The following is a 17833-nucleotide window of genomic DNA, read 5'->3' as shown; positions in this document are numbered from 1 at the left end:
TCCGGTGCGTCTACGTTTACAATCCGTCAAACTATAAATCCAGCTTTAAGATCAGGATATCATTCATGGCATCATGAGTGGTATCTGATGACTGGTTCTTCGGTCATTAATTAACAAGTACGTTATTTTATTTTCTAATAAAAATGGATGTATGATGTTCCAACCAACCACACAAAATGAAGTATATTTAGCAACAAACAAATCAAGCGCTTTTTCAAGAGTATTGTCAGAGCTCACAAAATGAACAGGCCTTATTTGATGTTTGCAAAGCTGCCGAAAATTAGAAGGTTTAACTAGTGAAATTGACGAGGAGGGATTATCCAAAGAGACAGAATAAATTATAGTGAAAGAAAAAAATTAAAAAAAAAAGGAAACTGGGTACTTTCTTCACACGACCAAATCCTGCCTCCAGAGAAATTACAGACAAGAAAATCAAAATGCCTCCCCCAATGGTAGTAGAAGGCATTAAAAACTACGATACAAATATCTTCAATTAAAGGAAATCAGGTTCACTACAAACATTGTTAATAGTGATGTAATAAAAATTAATGTTTAAGGTGGTGAAAAATACAGAAATTTAGCAAGAGCTTTAAATAGGAAAATTTTTCAATACCACTAATAGCAAAATAAGCAGGGCATGCCGTTTAAAGTTGTAGTGCAAAATTCAAGATATTGTTGCTGACCTACAACGTAGAAGCTACAAACCGATAAATGCCGTCAAATAAACTTAAATGACCAACCCAACAGCCATTAGACATGTTCATACAAACCTTTATGCAAGATGAAATGTCAATAAGACTTACGGGATTACGGCATCTTGGGATTACGAGTGGAGATCCAGCCAGTTAAAATCTCTAAAGCTCTAAGAGACGCCAAGCATATAGGCATACTTGGAAATACTGTGTCAGAGAACCAACAAGTGTTACATGCACAAAAAAAGCATTTAACTAAAGATTATGAGAAGCAAAAAAAAACGCAGAACCAAAATGCATCCATTGTGATAATAAGCATACTGTCAACAGCAGAGGGTGTGTTCACTCCCACAAAAGGAGAAAAGATCAACCTATCAAATCCTCCAGAAAGAAAAGTAACTGAAAGAAGAGTAACAAAATTTTACTGAGACCATAAAGAGATAAATGAGAAATATAGCGAAACAATAAAAACCAAAAACATTAATCTACAAATGGATAACCAGCATGAGAATGAATCAGACTCGACTATGCACTCCTACGAGTCGAACTAAAAAAATCGAATGAAGTGTTACTCGCCTGGAACATAGCGTCAACCTTGCTATCAGAAATGGCTAATTAATTCAGAATCATGGAATGAAATGCCAATGAGTAGCTACACCATCAACAAGAGTTACATGCGATCCTTGATATCGAGAAAATTGAAATATCTCATACCTAAGACACATTTTACAAATCAATCTTATATAAAATTCAAAGGATATAAAGTATACCACACAATACATCCTGATAATTCAACCAAAGAGTTAGAGTAAAAAACTGCACATATAAAATCGACTATGGTATGCGTAAGAACTAAAAACTGTGATATTAATGTTAGTTCAATAAAATCAACATCAATAAAAAAGCACAATTTATCAATATAAAAAGTAACATACTATTAACTCTAAGCGATACTCATTAAAAAATTCAAACATTAACTAATAAACTAACAGATTGGGAAAGTTTCAAACTATATCTTGAAAAGAAAATTAATCTGGCAATACCACTACAAAACTAAGAGCAGGTTGAACTGTTTGTGCACAATATCAAGCAAACAGCATGGGAAAACACTCCTAAGCTGAAACTTGTAGTACAAGGAAATAATTATCCAAAAGAAATACGAAAACTAACAACAACCGAAAAAAGGAAATTACGAAGAATATGACAACAGACTAGGGCACCTCAAGAAAATGCCAAATTAAACAACAGGAGTCAACAAGTAAAAAGAGAAATCCAACAACTAAAGAATGAAACAATAAATTCCTACTTAAAAGGTTTAACGGATGATAGTAGAACTGATTATTATTTGTGCAAAGTTACAAAAAAAAACGGAAAAGACCAATTATCCCTCTCTACCCATTAAACTTGAGAATTGTAATTGGGCCAGGAGCAATGAAGAAAATCCAGACATATTTGCTAAACATCTTGAAAACACATTCAAAGCCAATGAAGGCCACGACCGTAAACAAAGTTGGAGAAAACCAGTTCAAATAGAAAAAGTAATAAGACCAACATCCCCTAAAGAAGTAATGACTGAAATAAAAGAAAACGTCTGAGTACTGTTCTGAAGCTGCTTTTGTGGCATCTTGATGCAATTACTATTTTCGTTGCGAATAAGCCACAATATAAGTTTAAAATTTAATTTATTTTTGACGTTTCGATTTCCACTTCGGAAATCGTTCTCAAAATACAAACATTAATAAATTAAACAAATTTTGTTTTTTCCTACTTGGTGAAAAATTCTTCTAATAATTTAATTTTATCTGGCTCATTCATATTGACAATTCAGGCATATATTATACATTTTAAAGTAGACGACTTTAAAATGATAATGCCAATATTGTTGAGTTGCGTTCCTGGGATGACTTTATTCTAAGATAGTTCATTCGATACTTCTCTTCTTCAAGTGCCATCTCCGCGGCGGAGCTCGGAAATCATCATAGCTATTCGGACTTTTGAAACGGCTGCTCTGAAAAGTTCATTTGATGTACATCTGTACCACTTTCTCAGGTTGCGCAGCCATCACATTCTACGCCTCCCTATGCTTCTCTTTCCTTGGATCTTTCCCTGCATAATCAGTTGGAGCAAGGTGTATTTCTCTCCACGTGTAATATGTCCGAGATATTCTAATTTTCTTGTTTTTATTGTATTTAATTGTCATTCGATTACATGAAATCAACTTTAACTTAAGAATATCCGTCAGAAAAAATCATAGCATGTGATCAGTCTTTAAAAAGACAACCACATGCAACGATGACAGTAAAATTCTCCCGTTAGTGATTCCATAGTAAATTTGTTTAATTTATGAATGTTTGTATTTTGAGAACGATTTCCGAAATGGAATAAACTAATGGATCAAAAATAAACTTATTTTAAATTAATATTGTGCCTTATTCCCAACGAAAATAGTAAAAACATCTGAGGTACTAAAAAACCTACCTCGTAAAGCTTTTATCTTCTTTAGGTGCCGTGTCCATATTCGGACGTTGGCCATCATCATGTTTACAATTTCCTGAAACCGTTCTCTATCTGCTGCTGTGCGAAATAATTCTTTTACTGTGGTACCACACCATTGTCTAATATTACGCAGCCATGAAAGCTATTATGAAACTTACTAATCTTATTAATGCTGCCTTTGCTAATGTATGTACCCAGATAATGGAAAATAGCGGAAGTCATAATGATTACTAAACCAGGAAAACCTCCCAATGAAGTAATCACTATTTAAATGGGAATAAGCCACAATTAGAGGTTAAAGTACGTTAGAGAACGATTTCCGAAGTGGAAATTGAAACGTCAATAAACGTACTTTAACCTTTAATTGTGGCTTATTCCCATTTATATAGTAATTACTTTAAAATGCCACAAGAAAATAGCTTCAGAACAATACTCCCAATGAAGTGTCTTCATACAGACCGATATCACTAATTCCTACAATATCGAAGATATTCAAACAAACAATTTGATTACAGCACATCAATTAGGCTTCTGAAATAAGCAGGCAACAACTGATCAAGTGCATAGAATAACAAATATCATTGAAAAATCATTAGAAGAAAAGAGGGCATGTATTTCTTGATGTTGTTAAAGCCTTCGATAAAGTGTAGCATCCAGGTTTGATATATAAACTAAAATTATTTATGTACAAGCAATATTCGCAAATTTATACAGTCTTATATATCTGAAAGACACTTTAGAATTAAACAAGAAAACAGCTATTCGAAATATGGCGGGACTTCCGCAAGGTAGCGAATTAGGCCCGCTCCTTTATTTGCTATACACGTGCGATATACCTGTATTAGAACATACACCATTTTCACCTATACTGACGATACTGCGATTTTAGCGACAGAGAAGAACAAGTTTCTTTTAAAGAAGGAAAACAAAAGATTGGGAGAATGAGAAGGCTTTTAAGAGGGGCTTTCGATAAAGTATACAAAAGAATGATAGATATATGTCTAATAAAGTTATAAGTACTAAGAGATATTATAAAGAACTTAAGTAGAAGAATAATTAAAGAATTCAACTGAATGAAAAAAGATCTGAAATGCAGTTTTGAAATGTAAATTCAAATGCACAAGTTCAAATGCACTATTATTTATAATAATAACGCACATGATATTGAAGAATACAAAAAAAACAAACAAAAAAATCTACAAACAATCATAGGATATAATAGAATGGAACCTTTTTTCAATGACACCATTTTCAGTCACATATGCGATCTGGACGACTCGCTTTCGTTGACATTCATTACCTTTTAGAATATGTCCCCAAATTTGCCTTATTCCATTTAATTATTTCAGATATATATATACTATATTGAGATTACATTGAGTACTAAGAATAAACTTACTCATTTGTCTAAAGTATAATAACACTTAGTCAAGGCTCTTCACTAAGTCCCTACTTTTAACCTTGTTATGGATGTACTGACAAAGAAGGTCAGGGAGGGGGCTCCTTGGTCTGTATCTGTATCTGTAGAGTAGGGAGGGCGAGTTAAGTTTCACAGCACTTAGGCCACAATTGACCCATTGTGCATCCTCCCAGGGAGCTGTCACCCTTAGCTCATTGTCCATCCTGCCATTTCTAGGAAGGTGGGCAAGTCACCAGGAGACATCTCTCTCGCCAAACGCGTACTCTCGTATTAACGATAACTCCGGGCATTCACATAGGATATGCTCTACAGTTTCGTCTTCTCGTTCACACTTCCTACATAGAGGTGTGTCTGCTAGCCCTAGTGTGTGGAGGTGTTTGCTTAGTTGACAATGACCAGTTAAAAAACCAACTGCCAAACGTAGGTTTTTCCTGGTCATTCCCAAGTACTTTTTTGATGTTGACACTTCAAGGTTACTTAGTGTTACCCTGGCAAGTTTACATCCTTGCCCTTCTTCCCATGTTTTTACGGTTTGCGTATGGAAGTGACATTTGACAATTTCCGCGATTATTGTAGTTGACCAACCAAAAAGATCCCCAGGTCCGAAGAGTCTTAGGCCTGCCGCCTTCCTAGATAATTGGTCAGCAATGCGGTTGCCTTTATTCCTATGGTGTCCTTTAAGCCACCTCAGGATGATGGTATTACCATCCGAAGCTTGAGTTAGTGACTCGTGACACTCCATTACTAAACCTGATGTGACACGTGGTCTATTGAAGGTTAGTAGCGCTTGTCTGCTATCTGTGCAGATCATTATAGTTTTCCCTGCTATACCTTTTTGGGTTATCTCTTTTGCGACTATGGAGATACCAGTCAGTTCTGTCTGAACTACGCTGGCATTTTTGCCCATACCCCAGTTTATTCTTAGGTTCAGTGATCTGGAGTATATCCCGCATCCTGAGCCTTCTTTCATTTTGGAGCCATTGGTGTATATGCAATAGGCATTTGCCACGTTTGTCTCCATATACTGTATTGTTTCAATTTTGTAGGGTTTGTTAAAGACAAACTTTGGTTCGATTGAGTCGCAGCCTGCCTGTAGCAGTGGTAGCGCATCCAGCTCTCCCCGCCAGAAACGAGTTCTCAATTGTCCCATTCCTACATCAAGGTTTGCACCAGCTGAGCGCAGTCGCATCATTGTCACTAGCGCCACCTCTTATATATGTCTAGAGGCGTGATGCCAATGATCAACTCCATTGCAGCAGTTGGTGTTGTTTTCATGGCACCTGTTATATTTATGCAAAGCCATCCGCTGAATATGGTTTAGTTTGTTAATCGCTGTTGCCTGTAGCACTTTTGGTACCGTAAGTTAGCATTGGCCTAATGACAGCGGTGTAGACCCAGGCGATCACCCTGGGCGTAAGGCCCCAGGTGCGTCTGACCGTTCGTCGACACTGCTCATAGGCAATATATGCTCTTTTAGCTCTACCCTCTAAGTGTGAGTTCCATGTTAACTTTCTGTCAAGGGTAATACCAAGGTACTTCATCTCGTAAGAAATATTCAGACTATAGTTTAGAATCCTTGGGAGTATTAAGCCCGTGATTCTTCTTTTCCTGGTAAAGAGGACCATCTCTGTTTTCTTAAGATTTATAGATAGTGAGTGTTCCTTGCACCATGCTTCTATTAGTCGGAGAGCAACTGGTGATCTCTCACATAGTGTGTTCTCAAACTTACCGCTTTGCAGGACAGCAATATCGTCTGCATAGGCTATTGTGTAGAAACCGTTGCTGCTGAGTTGGTCAACCAGGGTATCTAGAACTATGTCCAGAGTAGTGGTGATAGCACCCCTCCCTGTGGACACCCCCTCGTAACCATGCCTCTAACAGAAACGTCTTCTACATTTATGCTTAGGACTCCTTGGTCAGTGCTCTTTGTGGCTGATATCGTCTTAGTGGAGGAGAACAAAGAAATGTTGGAGACGTTGGAGAGGGTTCGAGAAGGGCTATTGAAGAGGGAGGACTTAAGGTTGGCGGGTCGAAAACGGAGTATATTTAATTGGGAGGAACAGGAATGGCTGGGGAAATCGCATTGTTTCCATCGTATTTCTTGGGGAAAACTAAGACGAGTAGGAGAATTTAAATACCTCATATATAACGAAAAATTGGACACTAGATATCAAGAAATTGTCCACAGAAAACAGGCTGGTTGGTTTATCTGGAAGCGAATGAAAGGGTTACTATGTGATCGAAAAATCGGGAAAGAGCTGAAAGGAAAGATATACAAAAGTGTGGTGAGGTCTGCGTTGATGTACGGCAGTGAATTGTGGCCTGTAAAGAGGGTTCAGGAAAATAATATAGAGGTAGCTGAAACCAAAATGATATGGTGGATGTTGGGTAAGACTAGAAGGAAAGGTCAGGAATGACGTGTTTAAGCAAATTGTTTAGACGTAGAAATGAGAACTATGTGGGGCGAAGGCTAGAGCAGTTACATGTTGAGAGAAAGAGAGGTAGAAGAAAACCGGAGAGAAGATGGAAATATTGTGTGGTGAGGACTTAAGAGAGAAAGGTTTAAATGAAGAAGACACGATGACAAGAAATTCATGGCGAAGAAGAGTAAGGTACAGCGACCCCTGAAAAGAGAAAAGCTGAGGAAGACGAAAAATGTTAGAATTGGTAAGAATTCAATTACGGAATATAGAAAACACACATTTAGCACACACGCTATTAGCACTATCGCAAAATTAATGAAAACTGTGTAGAACTTGTAAAGAATGATTCGATAGTAAATTGATAGGAATATAATTTATTATAATCACTGAGTATGTATTTAGCCATAAAGTTCTCATATTAATCTCATATTAATCAAATGAATGAATAATCTATCTAAACGATTAAGTAACGGTTGATAAAGAAATTTAACTTCATATTAGGTTAGTTGTAGTTGTATATCTAGGTATGTAGGTGGTGAGTTGACTCTATCATAACACTAATTTTGAAAAGATGCATCACCCGCATTAAGTTTTAACAATGTACAGTTAACGCTATCACTCACCTTTGTACTTATTACTATCGTTGCTATCTTCAGAGCTTGCTTCGTTTCCAGAATCAACACTCTGCTGTTTACAGATCTTCCTCGGAGACTGGTTGCTAACGCCGTTTGTTTTCAGTTCAGTGACCGTTTCTGCGGCAGTTTTAGGTACTTTAGCTTTAACTTCTTTCTCTTTTTCTTTTTCAGACTCTTCTTCCTGCTTCGCTTTGGCAGCCATTGTTTCTTTCACTACATCCTTTAACACAAAAATATGATCAAAATTAATAAAGGACGGCATATAATAAAAAAATTGTTTCTGGGATTGTTCAAAAGTTTAGTAGTCAGTGTTTATAGTACAAGTATACAGCATTAGCAGAACAGTGTTATGGTTATATTAACGTGTCATAAGGAGACATGGAAAATACCGGGTCGAAGAATAAAAATCCAAATCGATCAAATCTTGATAAAAAGCAAGAACCCAGTAAAAAGAACAGATGTCAAATGCTATTTAGGTACTAATGCTAATCACATATTGTTGATAATCAGATTAAAAGAAAAATACACAAGTAAAAACGACGAACAGACTCTCGCAAAAATATGATGTTGGCAAACTACAAACTAGAAACAAATGTGAATACTTCAGGAAACAATGCGAAAAGCGACCAAGAAGCACCTGGGATAAGAAGAGAAAGGTAGGAAGAATGGTTTGAAAAATAATTTAAACAGATTGATAAAAAAAGAGAACAGGTAAGATAAAGAATGCTGGAAGATCCAAGTGATGATCATAAAATGAAAGATGAAGCTGAGAGAAGAAATTCGGAAAAGTTTTGTAGACATAAGAAACGGAAGGATATGAATAAAAAACTATAACAAATTGAAGAACATTGTATAAACAAATATAAGAGTCTCTTACTAAGAAGCGAACAGAATAAAAATGACAAAAATTAGTAGAACAATAGATTGAAACAGTGAGACCCATTGTCAACAGTTCCTTAATTTCCTACTAGAGGCAATATTTAGAGGAAGTAGCATAAGAACGCAAAGGACGATCTAAGACAACAAGAGCCAGGTCCTTGCCTTTACCGATGATGTAGTTCTAATAACCCAAGCAAATACTGTGCTGCTAAGAATATTTAAATTATATATATATATATATATATATATATATATATATATATATATATATATATATATACAGGGATTCTACAGTATTCACTGCCTTCCCGCGCTCAACCATTTCCATCTCTCTCTGTTGTTCCATTCTCCATCGTTTAGGCCTCTCTTACTCATGGCGTCGTCTACTTCGTTCCTCCGGGATTTTCGGGGTCGTCCTCTTTTCCTCCTTCCTATAGGGCTCCATTCGGTTATTCTCTTTATCCATCTGCTGTCACTAGTTCTTCTTACATGTCCATACCACTTTAGTCTTTTTTGTTCTATGTATGTTAGTAGGTCTGTTTCTATTGATGTTCTTTACGTTGTCATCAATCTGTAGATCATCAATCTACATATATTTAAATTATTCTAAAAAAAAAGTTATTGGGCGGCCTCAGATTCAATTCAATTAATTCAAAGTTTTGGGATATAGAACATAACTAAACGAACATATTCAGAAATAAAATCAGATAATTAAAACAAGGAATACCGTTTTCGAAAAGTAAAGAAATCTGAATACATATGAGTTAACATAATCATTAAGGAAGACGAGGTTCAGGAAATAGAGAAAAGAATTGCGAAGGGAAGGAGAACGGTCGGCGCATAACGCAAACTTTTGAACTACAATAATATCTCGAGGGCAACAAAATTAAAATTATACCGAACTATGATCCAATCAGCAGTGCTGTATGCAGTGCTATCTTTTAACAGGGTGGAGCCTCAGCATACGCTAAATATACCAAAAAATGGATGGGGAAAATGAATTAAAGTTTTTTCACAACCTTCTAACAGCCCGAATCTTAATCCAATAGACACTAGAGGCACAAAATGAAACAACGCCTAAGAAAGAACCCTCAGCATACTTTGTCAGAACTACGTGCTAAATTGCAAGAAATATTGGATAGTTTTACACCTGAATTCTGTGAAGGCCTAGTTGATACAATGCCTAATAGAGTTCAGGTTGTTATTCAAGCTAAGAGCGACGTTATGCCTTATTAATTTTTATTTCAATTTGTTACAAACCTCTTGTTCCAATATTTAGTTGTCAGCATTTTTCGATTATCAAACAATTAATTAAATAGTAATCAACATAAAATAAATATATAATCAAATCGTAAAAATAATTCCGTACATCATAAAAAATGTTAATTTCATTTACAATTTAAAAAAAATAAATATAAGAATTTAGGGCTCGTAAAATGTAATTTTTATTACAATCACTTAGCAGCAGGTAAGGGCAGCAGCGATCATCAGTACCAGCTCAAGGCGTAAAAGAAATAATCCTGGATCGGCTTGAAACTGGGCTATCACAAGCATAACTGGAGCAGTTTAAATGATTGTGATACTGCGATGGGGAAGGCAACGGGAAACCACCCCATTATTATTCCTTAGTTCAATCATAATGGTACTATCATATGATAAGAAAAGGTATACTGATCATCATCATCGGACACCAAGATTCGGCAGGAGAAGACAAGCACACAGGGCTTCCCAGGCCGTTATCCAGGGAAATCCCTGTGATAAAGGAAAAGAAATCAGAATAAAATCAGGTATCAGAATAGGCACATGGAATGTGAGAAGTCTCTACGAGCCTGGTAAGATACAAAACACCATACGTGAGATGATAAGGCTCAATATACCAGTTCTTGGGATAAGCGAAATGCGGTGGCCAGGGACTGGTAAATGTAACATAGACGACCACGATGTATTCTATTCCGGAGAAGAAGGCACTAACCACCGGAATGGCGTCGCATTCATTGTACATAAAGAAATCTCTTTCTGTATTAAATCTGTAAGTTACATTTCGAACAGTCATCGTGATGCAATTAAACTCAAAACCAGTAGATATAAATCTGGTCCAAGTTTATGCGCCCACAGCCAGCAGTAGTGAAGATAACATAAAGAATTTTTATGATGGTATAAAGAAGGTAATGAGTCAGCTGAAAAACAAAGACATTACTATAATAATGGGGGACTTCAATGCCAAAGTAGGAAAAGGTAGACAAGGAAACATTGTAGGGAATTTTGGACTTGGACAACGTAATGACAGAGGAGACCGTTTTGTAGAATTCTGCGTAGAGAACAATCTTTGTGTGACAAATACATTCTTCAAACTACCCAAGCGTCGTTTATATACTTGGAAGTCACCAGCAGATACTAAAGAAAAGATCATAAGAAATCAGATCGATTATATAACAATTAACGAGAGGTACCGAAATTCAATCAAAATAACTAAAACACTACCTGGAGCCGATGTCCCCTCAGATCATAACTTATTAATCAGTGACATAAAACACAAACTTAAAATAGTAAAACGCCAACAACCGGCTAACCGAATAAACACTGACTGTATTCAAAATAATAGTCATCAAATTACACAAGAGATAAAAAGGAAGTTCGAAAAATCGAAAGAAACACATAACGTCGAAGACCACTGGAATCATGTCAAAAGCATTATGCAAGAAACAACTAAAAATTATAAAACTATTAATAATCGCAAACAACAATGAATGACTGATGAAATATTATGACTAATGGAAAACAGGCGAAAACAGAAAAATATAAACACTGAAGAATACAATAAAATTCATAAAGAAATCAGAAGGAAAATCCGGGATGCAAAGGAAAAATGGTACAGCAACAAATGTCTTGAAATAGAAGAACTGCAGAAAAAGAATAACATGTTTAATATGTACAAAAAGGTGAAAGAAATAACTGGAATGTATAGATCAACTGCAAGTAGTTTACTTGATAAACAAGGAAATATTATAGTCAATGAACAAGACAGATTAGAGAGGTGGAAAGAATATATTAAGGAGCTGTTTGATGACGATAGAACAGAAATTCAAATCAAAAACATATCGACTGGTCCAAACATAACACTCGATGAAATGGAAAGAGCTATAAAGCTATCAAAGAATAGGAAAGCAACCCGTCCAGATGAAATTCCAAGCGAAATAATCAAACTGCTCGACGATAAAGGCAAACATTCTCTTCTAAGCCTCTTTAATAAAATATATGAAACAGGACATATACCAACAGACTGGCTACTGTCAACATTTGTACTGATACCGAAAAAAATAAATGCCAAACAGTGTGGCGATCATCAGTCTGATGAGTCATGTACTGAAAATTTTCCTAAGAATACTGCCCAAAATGAGCCTTGGCCTCCTTTATTTTTTGCCTCCACCCTTGTCTGTCTGTGGCTGCTCTTCTCCATACACGGACTCCTAAAAGTGCTTGTGCGTCGCTGCTTACTGTGTCTTCCCAGCGCTTTCTTGGCTTTCCAACTGGTCTCTTTCCCTGCATTCTGGCGTTCAGTGCTCGTTTTGGTAGCCTATCCTCTCCCATTCGTATCACATGTCCGGCCCATTGCAATCTTTGTATTCTAATGAAGTCTGACAGGGGTGTTTCCTTATACAGTTGATAGAGCTCGTTGTTATATCGAATTCTGAAGATTCCGTTTTCCCTCACAGGTCCTAGTATTCTCCTCAGTACTTTTCTTTCGAATGTGTCGAGTTTGTTTCTGGATGTTTCTTTCAGGACCCATGCTTCGCTGCCATAACATGCTATTGGCCGAATTAAAGTTTTATAGATTCTCATCTTTGTATTTCGGTGGACACTTTTAGACCGAAATATATGGGAGAGGGCAAAATAAGCTTTGTTTGCCTGCGTTATCCTTTTTCGTATTTCTCCATCCTCTGCTCCATCGGTATATATTTCTACTCCCAGGTATGTAAACTTTCCAACCGTTTCAATGTCATCTTCATGCATAATGTTTTGTGGGATTATATTTCTTCTCGTCTGTACCATTATTTTTGTTTTTTCTGTGTTAATTTCCAGACCTAGCCTTTTCGTTTGTGTTTTTAACTCTGCGTATGCTTCCTGTGCTCCTGTTGATGTTCTACTCATAATATTAATATCATCGGCGTAGGCAGCCAGTTGAACCGTTTTATTGGTCAGTAGGTTTTCTCGTCCAGTTTGCATTTGCCTAACCGCATACTCCAGTGCCAGGTTAAACAATGTTGGTGCCAGCCCATCTCCCTGCTTTAGTCCCTGCGAGATTTTGAAAAAGTCTGTCCGGTTGTTTTGTATTCGTACACATGCCTGAGTTTCATCCATTGTGGCTTTAATGAGTCTAATCAGCTTATGTGGTCAGCCTAAGAATACTGCACTCGAGAATTTAGAACAAAATAGAAGTACAACTAAGTGGTTTTACAATTTTGTTTCAGAAACAACCTCGGAACCAGAGAAGCACTCTTCAGTTTGCAGGTCATGGTTCAAAGATGTAGGGATATAGAACAACCAGTATATATGTGTTTTATCGACTTCGAAAAGGCCTTTGACCGAGTAAACCATGACAAACTTATAGGTGTCTTGCAACAGGTGGGAATTGATGACCGAGACCTCCGTATTATCAAAAAATTGTATTGGCATCAATGTGCAAACATACGAGCTGGACACAACGCGACGGAAGCAGTGGAAATACGACGTGGAGTGAGGCAAGGATGTATTCTATCGCCTCTACTTTTTAATATCTACTCCGAACTTATTTTCAAAGAAACCTTAGTTGAAGATACAGGCATTAAAATTAACGGAATTAATGTCAACAATCTCAGATATGCAGACGACACGGTACTTATTGCCTCCAATGAAGAAGACCTGCAACGACTTATAAACAGGGTAACCGAAGCATGTAATGAATATGGGCTAAAACTTAATACTTCTAAGACAAAACTTATGGTTGTCAGCAAAACGGAGTTACAATCAACAAACATCAGAGCGTATGGAATAGAGTTAGAAAGAGTCCACAATATTACCTACTTGGGTGCAAACGTAAACGATAACTGGGATATAAATAAAGAAATAAGAATACGCATTGAAAAAGCCAGAGCCGCCTTCTATAAATTAAAGAAAATTCTAATTAATAGAGATATTATGTTAACCCTTAAAGTCAGATTAATACGCTGCTACATATTCTCCACATTGCTGTATGGTATGGAGAGCTGGACCCTTACAGAGACATTAATGAAAAAATTAGAGGCCTTTGAGATGTGGATTTATCGACGAGTATTGCGGATAAGTTGGGTTGATCGAATAAGAACTGAAATAGTTTTACATCGAATGAAAAAGAGCACAGAAATACCAAAAACGATAAAAATTCGAAAGTTACAATATTTCGGTCATGTAATGAGACATTCAGAGAGGTATAACCTTCTACACCTCATAATACAGGGTAAGATCGCCGGAAGGAGGGGCCCAGGCCGACGAAGAACATCCTGGCTCCGAAATCTCCGGGAATGGTATCAAGAGACCACCGCTAAAATTATTTAGAACCGCCGTAAACAAAGTTATTATTGCCAATATGATCGCCAACGTTCGACAATCGGAGAGGGTACTGAAAGAAGAAGAGTGGCATAATCCCATATATACACCTAATATTTAACTTAGACATGCCACAAGAAAACAGTTTCAGAGAAATAATAAACTTGCATGTAATGATAGGAAGAAAAACTATTTAATTTAGGTCATAAATATTAATACAGTTCAAAGTACCAGCATAATGAATCAAAACGAACTTAAGACAAGTAATTCACTGTGTATTTTCAGTATAAATGTTAAAAGCGAATATCATCACTTACCAAAAGTAAATAGCAGTCAGTTCCACATGGATCAGTGAAAGGTTTTAGATCAGGCCCACGACGCTTCTGTAAATTGGGTCCAGGATGGCAAACTTGCAGTCCTGTTTTTAAAACGAAAAATGTATTCAATCTTAAAAAAATATTTTAAATATCTAAAAATTATTAATTCAATTACATTTGAATTAAACAATTCTTTTTAAACTTTATAAAATCTTTTATTAATTTATAAACTATAAAATTCAACATAGTATATAAGTTTGTTTTAATTATGACATGTTCTGTTTATTTCACATCTATGTGGACATAAAAATAGTGTAATGACCATATGAACTAAATAAGGGATCTAGAGCTGTTTAAAATGGGTATTTCGATATCAATTCTGCACAAAATATTTTTTAAATAGTTTAAATCAATTTAAAAGAACATGTACTAAAACCCTTAACTAAAATATGTAGTCTTAATCTAAATGGAATGATTTTTAGTGTTATTCGGATTTTTGTTTTGCTGTAGTAAATATTAGTAACTACATGAAATGGAAGATGATTTCTACCTTCTATGTTTACCTTGCTGTCCTAAATGTGCAGCAAAACAAAAGTAACAAATCTGTTGAACAAGTAGTAAGTACTATTAAACTATTTACTATTCTAATAATTGTGATCTAAGGATAATACACCCTCCCTGATGTCTTCAGAAATATGGTGACCTTAGTATACAATCTGTAACAAAACTGTATCTATCAACTATAGAAACAGACTTTAATTAACAAAATTGAAAATACCAAAATAGCTTCAACCTAAAATAAGGTTATGTTGATGTGTTGCTAAACACAAGTTGGGTAATATATCATAGGAGTCCATGAGGCAAAGTCATATTTAAGATTTTGTCCTGCAACGTTGGACTAGATCCAAGATTTGAGATCCTATTTATATGTTCTAATCAATATTCCACTACAAGTCTTCTGAAAGTTGTAATGAGTTCGAATATACACTTTGTACTATAGTAACTCAGTAATGAATGAACCCAAATGCAAAAATCAACCAGTAGGAGGATAAAATATGTACAGTAATTTCTATATATTTTCCATCATCCTTTATATGGTTGATAAACAGGCTAGATTGTGTAGTCTTTGTTTAAAAAAATAAGCTGTTTTTATATTTTGCTAGGTCCTTTCAAACCTCTACAGCTTCATGAACATTTCTAGAAAAGAAATAAGTGTTTTTGGAAAAAAAATGTAAAATCATTTCAATGGTGCATACTACAACATAATGAGAGATATGACCAAATTGAATATACACTTGACATTTTTGTATTAGGCATAGTCAAAATCCTGAACATAATTTACTATTACTGCAACTGAAATTCTAGATCAAATCTAACAAAAATATACAGGGTGATTCTTTGGGAGTTCCAATTAGAAGTTTTAGACAAACTTGACATAACTAAGATCTAAAAATTTAGGATGAGCCCCCTAAATCTCATCTCTGATATATTGTAAAACACTTGGTATAAGGTAGCAAAACCTTATATTGAAAGGATTCTCAAGAGCTGTTCTGTCTAAATGCGTAATAATATACAGGGCATTATATTTAAAGTAAGGAGGTTTTAGTCAACTTTCAGTATAACTGGAAGTGGTAGAACACTCTAAATATTTTAGATTAATTGGGCATATCTAAAATCCGCTCATTCTAAATTTTCAGATATTAATTATGTCAAGTTTCTCTATAACATCTAATTAGAACTACCAAAGAATCACCCTGTATAAAGGATAGGCCTTCATACTGTTGGTTAATTGGATATCTCAATCCTAACCACACTGTGTTCTTGAAGAAGCAACAAAATAATTTATGCCAAAATGTTTTATCCAATATGTAAATATTTTTAATATGGTACTTACTATGTAGGAAGCAATCATATTTAAAGCACCTTCTACAAAATAAAGTATGGAATGAATGTAGAGTTTGTTCTCTAGGCACTGATGCAGCATTGGGTCCATCAATATTTGGCGTACACTCTGGAGGAGCGTTGGGATCAGTTCTTTCAGTCAGTTCCACATACCTACATAAAATGTTTAAATATAACATGTTTATTTGTAGCAGTGATTTAAAAAGAATGTAATATGTGTAGTATAAGGGATATTTGGATTCTTGTTAGTTAGGTTGTTTTTATAGTGGAAAGTGTTATGTACTATTAAAGGAATATTTTACTTGCACAAGTTTTTGTAAATAAACAGTCAATGCCCTGAATATTATGCAAAGTTAAGTGTATCATAAAAAAATAAATCATTAAAAAATTGAGGGTGTTCTAGATTTAGTTAATCCAACAATAAACTTTCTGTTGAACACATACTTAAAAAATATGTAAAATATAAACTAAATAATGGTAATTTAAAACTGAAACAATATCCTTAATTTTTATCACATTAAGCACAAAATGTCTTTATATCATTGTTCTTAAAAACAGCTGTATAAATTGAATAAGTGATCTATAGAATTACATTTTTAGTTTAGAAGTAGCTGCTCTCAGTTCATACTAACACTGAAACCTAATTTTGATTTTTCTTGTTGAAAAATTTTCATTATTAAAAGTAATAATAAATAAAAGACACTGATAGTCCTGATCCCCACATATGAATCAGACATAAACCCTAACAAAACTCAATATATATATATATATATATATATATATATATATATATATATATATATATATATATATTTCCTCTATAACGATGAAAATAGTAAACGTTGGTTGGGTTCGTCATAAGGACGATGTATTAATTCTTTGTCTATACCGATATCGTTTTCTCTTTATAGCGATAACTTTTCAGCGTTCAATCATAGTATAAAAAAGAAAAAACTTTTGTGGTTAAACTGTGGTTCAATAGTCGATGACAAATGTGTTATTGTGTTTAAAGTTCAGACTACCTGAGTCACGAGAAGCAAGTCCAGCGGTTATTTTTTTTGCGCTTAAAGAATGCAGCCACCCATTCTACTCATTCTTATCAGAGGGTTAAGTGACTCGCTTTTATTGTTTGGGCGGCGTGCCTAACTGTTATCACACAGATATTGTCATCTATTGACGACTTTTCATTTCCAGTTTGAGTTGTGTCTCAGTGTGTCAACAGTCAACATGTGTTTGAAAAAGCGTAAAGTGCTCTCGCGTAAAGAAGAGAAAGGTCAATCGGATATCGTTCGCGTTGCGGGGCTGTTTTAGTCAACTGTGGCTACGATATAGAAGGACAGAAAAAAGTGCCTTGATGTGGATATAGAGGGCGGTAGCAGGAAGAAGTTGCGGAAACCTCAGCACGAAGTTTTAGATCGCGCTATGCTTTCAGCGCTATGGTTTCAGCAGCAGCTTATGAACCATATTCCACTTTCTGGACCTGTGGTCAGGACAAAAGCTGAGTTTT

The 17833-nt window shown here is 35.4% G+C and overlaps 1 protein-coding gene across 1 annotated transcript in view; it reads right to left on the bottom strand.

Moving 5' to 3' along the window:
* Positions 1 to 17833, bottom strand: part of E(z) (histone-lysine N-methyltransferase E(z)) — a 39397-nt gene that overhangs the window by 14285 nt on the left and 7279 nt on the right. The window contains exons 3-5 of the mRNA XM_072526485.1: positions 16319 to 16479; positions 14425 to 14525; positions 7655 to 7886 (exon numbers count right to left, since the gene is read on the bottom strand). Of these exons, the coding sequence (XP_072382586.1) occupies positions 7655 to 7886; positions 14425 to 14525; positions 16319 to 16479 (494 nt within the window). The remainder of the gene's footprint in view (positions 1 to 7654; positions 7887 to 14424; positions 14526 to 16318; positions 16480 to 17833) is intronic.

This window comes from Diabrotica undecimpunctata, chromosome 3 (genome assembly GCF_040954645.1).
Source record: "Diabrotica undecimpunctata isolate CICGRU chromosome 3, icDiaUnde3, whole genome shotgun sequence".
In the NCBI taxonomy this organism is placed as follows: Eukaryota; Metazoa; Arthropoda; class Insecta; order Coleoptera; family Chrysomelidae; genus Diabrotica; species Diabrotica undecimpunctata.
The sequence above is the reverse complement of the archived record's forward strand: the minus strand, read 5'-3'. Positions and strand labels throughout refer to the sequence as shown.